The 16,224-nt window shown below is 42.9% G+C and overlaps 1 protein-coding gene across 1 annotated transcript; it reads right to left on the bottom strand.

Moving 5' to 3' along the window:
* Positions 1 to 2,774: 2,774 nt before the first annotated feature.
* LOC105515633 lies at positions 2,775 to 9,430 on the bottom strand. The gene is given in 4 exon segments (XM_011947461.1): positions 2,775 to 3,290; positions 6,558 to 6,604; positions 7,176 to 7,208; positions 9,028 to 9,430. Coding segments are annotated over 4 exon segments (999 nt in total).
* Positions 9,431 to 16,224: the final 6,794 nt, after the last annotated feature.

The raw sequence follows: 16,224 nt of genomic DNA, 5'->3' as shown, positions 1-16,224 counted from the left end.
GGTGATTGGACACATGAGCTCAGAACTTTTTTCTAGCCCCCCATAGAACTCAGTGCTTTGAGTGGGGTCTGAGTAAAGCTGAACTGATGAAGACAGAACAAGTTCCCATCAAGATCTCAGAGGTCAGCTCAGGAGCAGGAACACAGTGCTGTTTCTCAAAGAGGAAAAATGGATTAGCTGGGAAGTTTGTTTCCCTACACATTCAAAATCTTCTCAATATATAATATCATATAGCCACAGCTCTCAAGAAAGGAATCTGTAGAAAGTGGTATCTTTCCAGGAGAAATCTTTCATACCTTTCATGGCTGGTTATATTACATGTTAATGACAATGAAGTTTTTCTTGGAGCTTCATTACTATTCTTAATGTCTATCTCATAATGTGCCTTTGGAGACTGCCTAGAAAAATGTGGTGTCTGATTGGTGCTGGTAAGGTGGTGATGAAATTCCTAACAAGTAAAGTGATTGTACTTGACTATTTTCAATAATTTTGTATTGTGGGATAAGCTTAACATCCTCATTGCCTGTCTTTGCCCTACAAAAGTACTTACCATATGCCCAAATAAAGTTTGAGCAATTTAGCTCCACTATTCTGAAGCACATATTATCTAAGGTCTAGTCTTTAAAAGTACAAAGTAAAAAGTTTAAAAGTATAACTCACAAAAAGTTGTAGCCAAACTAAAAAAGCTGAAATGATAAATTTGATGGATTTGAGTACAATGCAGAGTGCTAACATACATATGTAGGGGAGAAGAGGGCAGGGCTCTTATAAAATGAATGCAGTCAAATCTTTTATAATAGTTTCTTAAGTAACATGAATATTAGAGAGATGATTCATGAAATTTTAAGTCAGTGCCATGTCTAGGAATATCAAGACATAGTAAGACATTGTAAAGAGTATTTTTTTTCTGAATGAATCTATTAAAGAGATACATAAGGTGTTTCTTTTTTTACCCCTACTTACTTAGTTTTTCTTAGTCACATATTCAAGGGAACATACTAATGTTTGGTAAAATGGTGTTTGTCAAATTCTACTTCTCACTTTCACCTACCATGCTGTTCAACTATTGTATATGTAAGTATTAGAAATTCGAGGCCGGGCGCGGTGGCTCAAGCTTGTAATCCCAGCACTTTGGGAGGCTGAGACAGGCGGATCACGAGGTCAGGAGATCGAGACCATCCTGGCTAACACCGTGAAACCCCGTCTCTACTAAAAAATACAAAAAACGCCGGGCGAGGTGGCGGGCGCCTGTAGTCCCAGCTACTCGGAGGCTGAGGCAGGAGAATGGCGTAAACCCGGGAGGTGGAGCTTGCAGTGAGCTGAGAACCGGCCACTGCACTCCAGCCCGGGCGACAGAGCGAGACTCTGTCTCAAAAAAAAAAAAAAAAAAAAATTCGAGTATTGTTAATTTTAATATACTTTCACCAAAGTAGTATTTTTAATGAGAAAGTCATAATCTCATCAGTAAGCCCTTTCTAAAAAATCCAACAGAAAATATCAACTAGTAACTGATTATGATAAGAAAAGAAAACCCAGAAATAATCCTAAGGCAGAGCAACTTCAGGCTTCAATGTGAAACCATCACAGTCTCTTGGGAGGTGTTTCTCTCTCAAAGCAGCTGTCTGTTCCAAAGGTGCTCAGGCACCATGCACTTTTCTTCTTCCAACTGGGAAGGTGTAGAAAAATGATTCAATTCGCTCAAGGAGGAACAAATATTTAGTCAAAGTGATTATGAAAAAGGCTGCTTCCATGATCTAGGTGAGACCATGTCCGAGTTTGAGGAAGGCATTAAAATCCAGGGTGGGTCCAGGATAGACTGAGATGTGGAAGCTCCAGCACACAGTCTTCTGTCGTAGGAAGATGAGGCCAGTACTTCTTCCTTCAGGAACAGGATTACTTTTCTAGTCTTGGGCTGAAAATCACATAATTTTTTGGTACTTGATAAAAATGTGGCCCTTAAACTTGAATGTGCAGGCAAGTTTTCTCAGGGGCATCTCTTTTTCAAATCTCACACATGTCCAGAGCCTCTTCTACAACCTGCGTGACCAAGGCTTTGACCATTCCAACCATGACGACGACCACACGCCGGGATATAGGCCAGCAGAGATGGACTGCATCGGACTCCCAGTGTGTGCCTCTAACTCCCTTCAACACACAGATATACCCCACTAGATTCTACTCACACTGCTTCCACAATGTGCAGTAATTTGTAAATAGAGAGGTTATTCAAATTGTAGACAATGAAGTTTAACGTATTTTCATAGCAAACTAGTGGAAACGTCACAGGAGACAGGGAGCATTGAAAACACAGAGCTGCATACACAAAACCTCCAAGTACACCTGCAATCTACTGTCTCACAAAATGCAATAAACATCTTTTAGCTCTCATTAATAAGAAATTTATTTTGTTTACGGAACCCATATGCAGATATAGTAAAGAAAAAAACAGATTTCTTTATAATTTTATAGAGTTGAACTGAAACTCGCTCACAGACACATTTCCGCTTGACACTAGTGCCTTGGGAGCCTCAAGGTAGATGAGACGTTTCCTAACAGAAGCACACACAGACACAACCGCCACCTGATTTCTGCCTACGTTTCCACTGGCAATCCTATGCTTAGCTACCTTTGGACCCCAGGAGGGAAAAGAAACCAAAACAGAACAAAACTTCTCACATCAGAACTACCAGTTACAGGGGGAAGGGAAAAAAGAAAACACAACCAAACAGAAAAGAAGTCCTCTAGAGTGCGACGTTTCCCAGGAGCGTGGGCTCTTACGCACCCTCTCCACGGATGCGGCGGGCCAGCTGCATGTCTCCGGGCATAATTGTGACGCGCCCGGCCTGGATGGCACACAGGTTGGTGTCTTCAAAGAGGCTCACCGGGTAGGCCTCGCTGGCCTCCTGCAGGGCGCCAATGGCCGCGCTCTGGAAGCGCAGGTATGGGCTGATGGCCTGAGCGATCTCGCGCATGAGACGCTGGAAAGGCAGCTTGCGCAGGAGCAGCTGCGTGGACTTCTGGTACTTTCTGATTTCCAGCAGCGCCAGGGTGCCAGGCCTATAGTGGTGAGGCTTCTTGATCCCTCCTCTAGGCGGCGCCCTCTTGACTGGGGCTTTGGTGACTGGGGGCTTCCTGGGGGCCTGCCCCTGCCCGGCGGTGGCTTTGGGGGCGGCCTGCTTGGTGAGTGCCGTGGTGCTGGGTCGCCGCCTTTCCGCTCTCCTTGGGCTGAGCCTGGCCTGCTGCAGGAGGTGCTGGTACCAGACAGCAAAGATGGTGGGGCTGTGGGCAGGCTCCAGAGAACATGTGCGTTGAGATCAGTGCAGAAGACGCTCCCACACACTTAGTTCCTGCCAACCCAGCCCCCGACTTACCAGCTCGCTGGACTGTGGGTCAGAGGTCCTGCTGCTTAGTCTCCCCAGCGGGTCCTGGGCTGTGGAGAACCTCCATTCCTGGCAACCTGGCTCTGACTGGAGATCTCTGTGGTCTCAGCCAAGTCCAGCCTCTTATAAAGGGCTCAGATGCTTGCATTAGACCCACCCGCTACCTTCCATTGCACTCACAGCTTCACCAGACCCTCAACCTCATCAGGACTCTGAAAACCAAATTAATTCCCTGGGTTCTGCACACACTGAAGAGGGGGATCAACCTCTGGAGTTGGCCACATGGGGTGGATGCTAGGTGCGAGTTAGCTAAAATTCTGGGGGCCAAAGAAATTCTGAATCTTTACATTTCATGATCATCATGGAAGTCATCACAATGAAAAAGTCATGTGACTAAAGTCACACGTAGACGACTTCAGTGACTGCTACACCTCACCAAGAGGTGTGATCATGAGGCATCTCTCAGGTTCTCTCAGGATGAGGGGAAACGGGGAGGGAAAGACGGAAAACTGAAATGGTCACTCCTCTCTCAGGGATGCTCCTGGGGGCATCATTTTTCTCCTCCAAAGTGACATTCATGGAAATCTGCAGGTAGCCTTTGGGGGAAGCTGAGGCTTTTTGATCAAATGGTCATATGTGCCTGTCACTGAGGACCCCCTGGCTCCTTTTGTACCTTGACGCCAGGGCTGAGCCTTGTTTCAATTGCCCACTTTGGAAAGGCCATGAGGCCCAGTGAAGGCCCTGAGTTCACTGAGCTGCTGCACCGAGATCACAGCTGCTACCTTCAAACCTCTGGTTCCATGAGAAAAAGTAAAGCAAACAAAAACAAACAGAAAGCCCCTATTTCAATACACTGTAAACAGCTGTTCTATTACTTCTAGTAGAAATTTAATGCCCAAGCATGCAATGCATGTACCACACATAGAATAGGAATCTCCAGGATAATCAATACTCACAAAATAACTTCATATTTTTGTTTTAAAAATAGAGCTCATTTCCTAGAAAACCTTTAGGTTCCTGGCAAAATTGGGCAGAAGGAACAGAGGTCCCTAATATCCTCTCCCCCTGCATACACATAGGCCCCTGCAATACCAACTTTCTGCCCAGGAGTGCTACGTTGGTTACAATCATTCAGCCTACATTGACACATCATTCTGACTCCAAGATACATAGCTCTCCTTAGGATTCACTTGGGTGTTGTATATTCTATGGATTCAAGCAAAGGCATAATTACATGTATGCACTACTACTATTATATTATATTCACTTCCGTGCAAATGCACTGGGTCCTGTTTCTGCACTTATCCTTCAACCTCTGTCCCTTGCAACTCCTCAACTATTCATTTATTTACTCATATTTGAAATGGACACATCGCACTGTATCTATTTTGTACATATAAAATGCTGTTTTACAGTATGAACACATACTCTGTCTAAATCTAGGTAATTAACATCCATTTCCTCACATATTTATTACTGTGGTGAAAACACTTCCCATCCACACTTTCAGCACTTTTCAAGAATAAATCTATTGGTAAATATAGTCACCATGTTGTAGAATACTTTTTCAGCTTATTCCCCCTAAGGAACTAAAATGCTGTGTACTTTGATCAACATCTCCTCAAATCACCCACCCACAGCCACCTCAGTCCCTGACAACCACCATTCTTCCTTTTGACATCTATTGGATTAACTTTGTGAGATTCCACATATCATTGAGATCGTGTGGTATTTGTATTCCTATGCCTGGCTTATTTCGCTTCTCATGATGTTCTCCAGGTGCACTCATGTGTCACAAATACAAGATTTCCTTCTTCTTTAAGGCTGCATAGTATTCCATTGTGTATATATGCCCTATTTTCCTCATCCTGTCATCCATTTTTAGACATTTAGATGGATTCCATATCTTAGCTATTGTAAATAGTGCTGCAATCAATGTGGGAGTGAAGATATCTGTGCAATAAACTGATTTCATTTCCTTTTGATATATACCCAGCAGTGTGGGATTGCTGGATCATATGGTAGCTGTATTTATTTAGTGTGTGGAGGAAGGTCCATACTGTTTTCTATAATGGCTCCCTAATTTACATTCCCACTAATAGTTCAAGGGTTCCCTTTCCTCCACATCCTCATCAACATGTACTGTCCTTTGATGTTCTGATCACAGCCATTCTAATGAGTGTGAGGTGATATCTTCTTTCAGTTTTAATTTACATTTGTCTGAGGATTAGTGATGATGAGCATGTATATATGACACAGAAGTGTATCTGCTGACCACTTGTATGTCTTCTTTTCTGTAATGTCTGTTGTTTAAGTCCTTTGGTGGGTTTTCAAACTGTGTTGTTTCTTGCTATTGATCCTTTGAGTTCCTCGTAAATTTTGGAGAGTAATTAATTGATCCCTTATTGGATGTAGGGTTTGTAAATATGTTCTGCGATTATGATTTTTTTTTTTTTTTTTTTGAGATGGAGTTTCACTCTTGCTGCCCAGGCTGCAGCGCAATGGCATGATCTCAGCTCACTGCAACCTCCTCCCCCCGGGTTCAAGCGATTCTCCTGCCTCAGCCACCCGAGTAGCTGGGACTTCAGGCACCTGTCACCAGGTCCAGCTAATTTTGTATTTTTAGTGGAGATGGGGTTTCACCATGTTGTCCAGGCTGGTCTTGAATTTCTAACCTCAGGTGATCCACCTGCCTCAGCCTCCTAAAGTGCTGGGATTACAGGCATGAGCCACCACACCCTGCTATGATTTTGTCTGTTCATTGTGTTGATTGTTTCCTTTGATATGCAGATTTTCTTTCAGATGGATACAGTCCATTTGTCCGTTTTCCCTTTTACTGTCTGTGCTTTTGGGACATATTGCAAAAATCACTGAATTAAGCAATGTCAATGATGATGTCCCCTGTTTTCTTCTAGTAGTTTCATATTTGAAAGTTTTTACATAGTTTGTTTTATTCTCCTGCATGGTATGTGATAAGGGGCCAATTTAATATCTCTGCATGTAGATACCCAGTTTTCCTATCACCATTGATGGAAGAGACTGTCCTTTTGTCATGGTGGGTTGTTAGCACCTTTGTAAAAAATCAGTTGGCTGTACATGTATGGATTGATTTCTGGGCTCTCTGCTCTGTTCCAGTGGCTTAAGTGTCTGTTTTTATGCCAGTGTTATGCCATTTTTGTTCCTACAGCTCGACAGTATACTTTGAAGATAGGAGAGCTCAAAATCTTTTTGCTTTCCCTAGAGTTTGCGTTGTGACATCACCACTCAGAGAGATGTCAAGAGGGAGATGTTGATTCTTCATTTTTCAGTTTTTTACTGATTGTGAAGAGAGAGTGATGACATTGGATCCCCTTGCGAGTCACCCTGAAAACTGGAACTCCATTTAATTCTGGATATACATTTGTTATTGTTTATCTTAGATTCAGGGTATTGGATCAATTACATGTCAGTATAATTACAAATAAGGTTCAGTTGCACAAAATATTAAATGCTCAAATCCTTCAGTGAAAGGACATTTTATTTTTAATTTCTGTATTTTTATACAATAATTTGAAAAATACAGTAAAAATAGAATATTATCTAGCATAAAATATGTTATTATCACATATATTTCTGTTTTAGAGAAGCACAAAACAGAGATCAATGCTATTTCAGTCATAAACGTAGCTTACAATGGGACCAGTTCTTTGGAAGTGAAGGCATGGAAATGAATACAGAGATCAGATAGGGTTCCTGGGGTCCATGTTTCTCAGTCTGGTTCTCCACATGGCTCCTGGAATGTGTTACCATTCTAACATCATGAAAGATCACTCCCTGATATAAAACAATCTTGGTAGGAGTGTAAAAAAAGTCATTTTAGAAGAAAAACTGGTTTTCAATTTCATTTTTTTCTTTTTTCTTTTTTCTTTTTTGCAAGCTGGAAAACAGTTGCTTGATTTCCCAGGAAAAGTTATGGAAAGGTATTAAATGTTTACTGGGGAAGCTATTCCACTGTGCTTAGAAAGCCCAGGGCCTTCAGAGTAAAGTACTGTACGGGAGACTTTCTGTTTTTTATCTCCTAAAAATCTCGTATGAGCAAAAACATCTTAAGTCATAGCAACTTTAGGATTCAGTGAGTATCCACCACAGTCTCTTAAAAAATTTCTTTTTTCTCTTGAAAACAGCTCCCCTTTCACAGGATGCTCAAAGCCCATGCATCTTTATTCTTTCAACTAGGATGACCCAAAACATTGTATGCTTATGTATGGACCTCAGAGATCTAAATATTATAATGATGATTGTTATTTTTTTGAGCCAGGGTCTTCCTCTGTTGACCAAGCTAGAGAGCGGTGGCTCCATCTCAGCTCACTGCAAACTCCACCTCCAGAGCTCAAGAGATCTTCTTCACTCATCCTCCAGAGTAGGTGAAACTGCAGGCACCAGCAAACATGGCCAGCTATTTTTTTTTTTTAATTGTAGAGAGGAGGTTTTGCCAAGTTGTCCATAATGGTCTGTAATTTCAATCCTCTTGCCTTGGCCTCCCAAAATGCTGAGGTTACCAGAATAAGCCATTGTGCCTGGTCTGAGCTGCAAATACAACTGAAAGGGATTATGAAACAGGCTGCTGCCATCATCTGGGTGAGAACAATGTAAGATGTAAAAAAGATTTAAAATCGTGAGTAAACCTAGGGTGAGCCAAGATACTGGAGTTCCAGCCAAAAGAGGGTCCTGACACCAGTACTTTCTCCTCAAAGATCAAGTCTATCTAGGCTGGGGCCCAGAGGAAGATGACATTTTTTTGTAGCTGGTGTTTGGGAAGTGGCCCCAGGGCTGTCCCTTAACAAAGGACTCCCTCCAATGCTTGGGCTGCAGTGGGGATTTGTCTCCCCACATCTCAGACACACCCAGAACCTCCCCTACCACCTCCCCGACCAAGACCTGGGTCATTCCAACCTTGGCTATGGCCATGACCGTGTTCTAGGACATCGAGCTGCCAGTGATGAACTGCATCAGATTTCTAAAGGGTGCCTCTCACCCTTTCCCATCCACATACTGGTTTTTGCCTCCCATAACGTGAAATGACTTGTGTATAGAGACTCTATTCACATTTTAGAAAGCAGGATGTAATGTATGTTTATAGCAAACATACATACAGGAACAGCCCAGGAGACAGGGAACATTGAGAACACGGAGCTGCATATAGGAAAAGTCAAAGTGTGGCTCATCTACTGTTTGATCAAATGAAACAAACATCATCCAATTGCCTTCAAGAATAAATTTATTTCGTTCAAAGTAGTGTAAACACAGGCAGAGTCCAGTGAAAATGAACAGATTTCTTGACAGTTGATGTAGAGTTGAAGTGCTGAAACTCGCTCACAGACACATTTGCGCTTGACACTAGTGCCTTGGGAGCCTCAAGGTAGATGAGACGTTTCCTAACAGAAGCACACACAGACACAACCGCCACCTGATTTCTGCCTACGTTTCCACTGGCAATCCTATGCTTAGCTACCTTTGGACCCCAGGAGGGAAAAGAAACCAAAACAGAACAAAACTTCTCACATCAGAACTACCAGTTACAGGGGGAAGGGAAAAAAGAAAACACAACCAAACAGAAAAGAAGTCCTCTAGAGTGCGACGTTTCCCAGGAGCGTGGGCTCTTACGCACCCTCTCCACGGATGCGGCGGGCCAGCTGCATGTCTCCGGGCATAATTGTGACGCGCCCGGCATGGATGGCACACAGGTTGGTGTCTTCAAAGAGGTTCACCAGGTAGGCCTCGCTGGCCTCCTGCAGGGCGCCAATGGCTGCACTCTGGAAGCGCAGGTCCAGGCTGATGGCCTGGGCGATCTCGCGCACCAGGCACTGGAAAGGCAGCTTGCGCAGGAGAAGCTGCGTGGACTTCTGGTACTTTCTGATTTCCTGCAGTGCCAGGGTGCCAGGCTTGTAGCGGTGAGGCTTCTTGATCCCTCCTCTAGGCGGCGCCCTTTTGGCAGTTGCTTTGGTGGCCAGGGGCTTCCTGGGGGCCTGCCAGGCGGTGGCTTTGCGGGCGGTCTGCTTGGTGCGCGCCATGTTTCTGGGCCTTAGCCTCTCCGCTCTCCTTGGGCTGAGCCTGGCCTCCTGCAGGCGGTGCTGGCGTCTGAAAACGAGGGCAGTGGTGCTGTGGACAGGATTCAGAGAGCCTGTGAGTTGAGGTCCATGCACATGACTCTCCCACACACTTAGTCCCTGCAAACCTAGCCCCAGACTCACCAGCTCTCAGGTCTGTGGGTCGGAGGCCGGGCTTCTAGTCTTCCTGGAGGGTCGTGGGTTTCCTTGGTCTACACAGTAGCAACCAGGAATCTCCCTCGCAGGCAGTCTCTTTCTGACTGGAGATCTCTGTGGTCTCAGTAAGGCCCTGCCTCTTATAAGGAGCTCAGATGATTGCATTAGACCCTCCCAGCTACCTTCCATTGTACTCCTTGCTTCACTAGATCCTCAACCTCATCAGGGCTGTGAAAACCCAATCAAGTCCCTGGATTCTGTACACACCCCAGGGAGGGAGGAACCTCTGCTGTGTGCATCATGGGAGGGATGGTAGGTGCGAGTTAGATAAAATTCTGGGTTCCAAGGAGATTCTGAAAGTTTACATGGAAGTCATTACAATGAAAAAGACATATGAGTAAAGTTGCATGTTACACGACATTGGTGACTGCTGCAAAACACCAAGGGTGCGATCATGAGGTGTCTCTCAGGTTCCCGGAGGATGAAGTGAAACGGGGAGGGAAAGATGGAAAACCTCTCACAGGGATGCTCTTGGGGGCATTTTTCTCCCCCAAAGTGATATTCATGGAAATCTGCGGGTAGCCTTCAGGCGAAGCTGTGGCTTTTTGATCAAATGGTCCTATGGGCCTGTCACTGAGGCCCCCTGTTTTTTTCTTACCTTGGTACTGGGGCTGAGCTTGGTTTCCATTGCCAACGTTGGAAATGCCATGAGGCCCAGTGAAGACCCTGAGTTTACTGAGCTGCTGCTGAACCGAGGCCACAGCTGCTACCTTCGTACCTTTGGCTGCATGAGAAAAGGCAAAGCAGAAAAAACAACACACAAACAAAAGGCCCCTATTTCAATACACGGTTAACAGGCTTCTCTGATACTTGTAGTAGAAATTTAATGCCCATGTATGCAATGCATATATCATGCACCAAATAGGAAATTCCAGGATAATCAACACTCACAAAATAAGTTTACATTACTGTTTTAAAAATAGAGCTCATTTCATAGAAAACCTTTAGGTTCATGCCAAAATGGGGCAAAAGGAACAGAGGTTACAGATATCCTCTCCCCCAACATATTCATGGGCCCCCTTATTATCAACTTTCTCTCCTAGATTGGGACTTTGGCTACAATCATTTAGCCTACACTGACACATCTCTCTGACTCCAAGACCATAGCTCTTCTTAGGATTCACTTGGCTGTTGTATATTCCATGGACCAAGCAAAGGCATAATCATACGTGTCCACCGTTATTGTATTCTATGGACTAGTTTCACTTCCGTACAAATGCACTGTGTCCAGTCTCCGCACTTTTCCTTCACCTTTGGTCCCTTGCAACCACTCAACTATTGATTTATTTATTCATATTTAAAATAGATACATCTCATTGTCTATATTTCCTCTTTTTTTTTTTTTCAGACGGAGTCTGGTTCTGTTGTCCAGTCTGGAGTACAACGGCGGGATCTCGGCTCACTGCAAGCTCTGCCTACTGGGTTCACGCCATTCTCCTGCCTCAGCCTCCTGAGTAGCTGGGACTACAGGCGACAGAGAGCATTTTGGGAGAGCGGGGTTGGCGGATCACTTGAACTCAGGCGTTTCAGACCATCCTGGGCAACATGACGGAACTTCCTCTCTACAATTAAAGTGGAAAAAAAAAAAGCTAAATGTGGCGGTTGGTGCCTGATGTTTCAGTTACTCCAGAGGCTGAGGGAGGAGGATCTCTCGAGCTCCGGAGGTGGAGATCCCAGTGAGTCGAGATGGAGCTACTGCCCTCCTACCTGGCTGGCAGAGTGAGACCCTGGCTCAAGAAAATAACAATCACCATCATCGTCATCATCATCATATTTGGGTCTCTGAGGTCCATGTATGAGCAGGCATTGTTCTAGGGCTTCCTAGTTGGAAGAACAAAGGTACATGGACTTTGAGCCTCCTGTGGATGGGGAACTGTTTTCAGAGAGAAGAAAGAAATCCTTTTAGGAGACTATGGTGGATTCACACGGAATCTTGAAGTGGATATAACTTGGGATTTTTACTCATATGTGATTTTAAGGAGATACAACAAAGTCTTCCCTTACAATACTCTATCCTGAAGGTCCTGGGCTTTCTAAGAGTACTGGAGTAGTTGCCCTTGTAAACATTTAGCACTTTTCTATAGCTTTTCCTGGGGAATCAAGCACCTCTTTTCCAGCTTGTAAAAATAAAAGTGAAATTAAAAAACAGTTTTCTTCTCGAAAATGACTCTTTTTACTTTCCTACCAAAACTGTTTCATGTCAGGGAGTGATGTGTGATGATGTTAGAATGGTAACACACTCTAGGAGCCACATGGAAAACGGAGAGAAGCACAAACCCCAGATACCCCGTCTAATCTGGGCACTCCTTTCCACGCCTTCACCACCAAGGAATTGGCCCCAGTGTAAACTAGGTTTATGGCCAAAATAACATGTTTGTTTCTATTTTGTGCTTCTCTAAAACAGATATACATATGATGACAATACATTTTCATACAAGATAAAATTATTACCTTATTTTCCAAATTATTCTATAAGAACACAAAAATTAAAAACAAAATTCCCTCTCAGTGTAGGATTTGACCATTAAATATTTTGTGTATTTCAACGTTATTTGTAATTATACCGATGTGTAATTGATCCAATACCGTGAATATAAGATAAACGGTAACAAATGTATAATCACAGTAAAATGGAGTTTCAGTATCAGGGTGGCTCGTAAGGAGATTCAATACCATCACCCTGTCTTCAAATCAGTAAACACTGGAAAAGTGAAGTATCAACATCTCTCTGAGTGGTAATATCACAGGGCAAACTAGAGAGAAAATAAAAAGATTCATGCTTTCTTATCTTCAAACTAAGTAATTAGAAAAAAAAAAAAAGGAAACACCTCATCCATCTCATTAATAGTTTTGTTTAGAAAAATTTATTTTTTAAAAAATGCTAGCTATGTCTTGATATTTTTAGACATGGCAGTAAGTTGAAATTTCATGAATCATCTCTCTAATATTCATGCTACTAAAGAAACTGTTCCCAAGATTTGACTGCATTCATTTTATAAAAGCCCTGCCGTCTTCTCCCCTATATATGTATATTAGCACTGTGCTTTGTACCCTCTTCCATAGAAAACACAAATCCATCAATTTATCATTTAAACCTTTCTAGTTTGGATACATCTTTCTATGTAGTTGTACATTTTTTTTTTAGACAGAGTCTGGCTCTGTCACCCAGGCTGGAGTGCAGTGGCACAATCTCGGCTCACTGCAAGCTCCACCTCCCAGGTTCACGCCATTCTGCCTCAGCCTCCCAAGTAGCTGGGACTACAGGTGCCCGCCACCATGCCCAGCTAATTTTTTTGCATTTGTTTAGTAGAAACGGAGTTTCACTGTGTTAGGTAGAATGGTCTCCATCTCCTGACCTTGTGATCTGCCCGCCTTGGCCTCCCAAAGTGCTGGGATTACAGACGTGAGCCACTACATTGGGCCAGTTGTACTTTGAAGCTTTGTACTTTATACTTCTAAAGACTAGACCCTAGATAATATGTGCTTGGGGATAGTGGAGCTAGCTTGCTTAAATGTTATTTAGGCATAGGCTAATTACTTGTGAGGGACAAAGGCAGGCACTGAGGATGTTAAGCTTGTCCCAAAATAGTAAATGATGGAAAATAGTCAAGTATATTCACTTTATTTGTTAGGTATCTTGTCACCACTTTACCAGAACCAATCAGAGACCACATTTTTCTAGGCAGTCTCCAAATGTACATTATGAGATAGACTTTAAGAATAGTAATGAAGCTCCAGGAAAAACTTCGTTGTCATTAACATGTAATATAATCAGCCATGAAAGCTGTCAAAGATTTCTCCTGGAAAGAAATCACTTTCTACAGATTTCTTTCTTGAGAGCTGTGGCTATATGATATTATATATTGAGAAGATTTAGTACATGATTATTACAAAGTCAGGAAACAACAGATGTTGGCAAGGCTGTGGAGATATAGAAACACTTTTACAATGTCTGTGAGAGTATAAATTAGTTCAACCATTATGGAAGACAGTGTGGCAATTCCTCAAGGATCTAGAACCCGAAATACCATTGGACCCCGCAATCTCATTACTGGATAAATATCCAAGGATTACAAATCATTCTACTATAAAGACACATACACATGTATGTTTATTGTAGCACAGTTTACAATAGCAAAGACTTGGAACCAACTCAAATGCCCATCAATGATAGACTGGATAAAGGAAATGTGGCATATATACACCATGGAATACTATGCAGCCATAAAAAAGAATGAGTTCATGTTCTTTACGGTAACATGGATGACACTGGAAGCCATCATTCTCAGCAAACTAGCACAGGTACAGAAAACCAAACACCACATGTTCTCACTCATAAGTGGGAGCTGATCAATGAGAACACATGGACACAGAGAGGGGAGCATCACACACTGTGGCCTGTCGGGGGAGGGAGGCAAGGGAAGGGAGAGCGTTAGGACAAATATCCAAAGCATGCGGGGCTTCAAGCCTATATAATGGGTTGATAGGTGCAGCAAACCACTATGGCACATGTATACCTTTGTAACAAACCGGTACGTTCTACAGATGACTCCCAAAACTTAAAGTAAAAAAAAGAAAAAAAAAAAGGTGTAATTACACTGAACCTTCTCAGCTAATCCAATTTTCCTCTCTGTGAAAACAATGCTGTGTTCCTGCTCCTGAGCTGACCTCGGAGACCTTGATGGGAATTTCAGGTCAGCTTTACTCAGACCCCACTCAAAGTATTGAGTTCTATGAGGGGCCAGAAAAATGAAATAAGCTTGTGTGTGCAATCACTGGTACTGTCCTCTGTAGATGCTTGTCTCCAAATCAGGCTGCTTGGGCCAGGTTCTCTTTTCCTTTAGTGTTCAGAAAGTGCTAGACCTGCCACGTCTGCCAGAATACAGCTTCCAAGATTGCTCAATGCCATGGGAAAGGAATGAGCTGACAGCAATCTACAAACTGGGAGATATGAAGTCTCTTGGATCTTACTTCTTTTGGTTGCTCAAGCACTTTAATTCCTGAGAGAGCCCTCCCATCTCCATCAGTTCTTCCAAGAACCTGGACCCTCCTTGTGTCTCTCTAAGACACACCGGTCTAACTTGTTAAACGCCTTTACACGGAAGTTGGTAAAATAAAAGGAAAGCTAAACAATGTCAGAATATGAAGGTATGAAACAGAATTTCCCATACTTGGTAAAGTTTAGAAATTTGTTTAATACCCAAAGACAGATTCTATGTACAATGAGTATTATTTTAAGAGCAAAAGCTGAGTGTCTGAGGAAATAAAACTATATTTTATGGGGGCATCTTTGGCTTCAGGAGGAAAGAGTACATGTTACTCTCCATTCAATATTAGAGCTGAACCTGGGGGATTTTAGATCCTTTTTGCTTATACTGTGTGATTCAGGGGGCACATGGCAACGGTAAAAAGACTGAAATAGCACCGTGGATATCTGGGAGCTGTACTGGGAAGGTTCATAGTGATTCCATAATAAATCTCAGGCCTTTATTCTATAATGAAAAATTACTCTTTCCCGTAATAAATGTAAAGCAGAGTATGTACAAGTAGAGGACGGAATAACTTTGTAACTCATGATGAACCTATTTGTCCGATATTTTAATAACGTCTCCAGTGTCTCTGCACTCAGGTTTGATTTTCTGAGTGGATCATCGGCAGAAGGAATAATAAAATCGAGAATACTCTAAAGCAATGTTTTGAACTAAATTTCAGTGTCTCTGGAAGTACTGGTCATATCACCTTGTGTGGCAAACGTGAAGTACCCATAGGCTTTCTCTGTGTCTTTTAAACCGCACATATGACCATTACAAACGACTGCTTGAGGAAAGGTGGTTCTGGAATTGGTTTCTGTCTCTCTAGACTTACATGAAGCATTGACACTATATTACATATTAAAAAAGTAAAGGATCACTTGCTGACATAAAGCACAGTAGGCAGGAATAGGAGAAGAGTCAACTTAGAGAAAAAAACGCTTTGTGATTTTATTTTTATTTCTGCAGTTTGGAAAACAGTTTAACAGTTTAACTGTTCTTGTGATGACTCACAAAAATACATAGGAGCATTGAAAATACACAGAAGGACAACAATTGGGAAATATTTTTGGAAGCTTCACTTACTGAAACCCAGACATAAGCAAATAAGCTAAGACACAGCAACACCAGGCTTTCGAATGAAACCATACAAATCTCCTGGAAAGGCCTTGCCTCTCTGAAGGCAGCTACCTATCCACAGGATGCTCAAGGCCCAGGCACCTTTATTGCTCCAACTAGAAAGACATAGAAAAATGCTTCAATACGCCCTGGGAGGCCCAAACATTTAGCCAAGGTTGCTATGAAAATCTGCTGTCTTCATCCAGGTAAGGCCAAATTCAAATTGTAAGACATCAAGATCGAGGGTAAATCCAGAGCAGACTGAGATGCAGAAGCTCCAGCAAACACAGTCCTGTGGTGGGAAGATGGATGCAGCACTTCGTCCTTCACGAACAGACCTGTCCCTCTGGCCGTGGGCCTAAAAGAACATGGTTTTTCTGGCGTTGCTGTTGG

Source organism: Colobus angolensis, unplaced genomic scaffold (assembly GCF_000951035.1).
Source record: "Colobus angolensis palliatus isolate OR3802 unplaced genomic scaffold, Cang.pa_1.0 Scaffold266, whole genome shotgun sequence".
Lineage (NCBI taxonomy): Eukaryota > Metazoa > Chordata > Mammalia > Primates > Cercopithecidae > Colobus > Colobus angolensis.
This window is presented reverse-complemented; position numbering and strand designations above follow the sequence as displayed.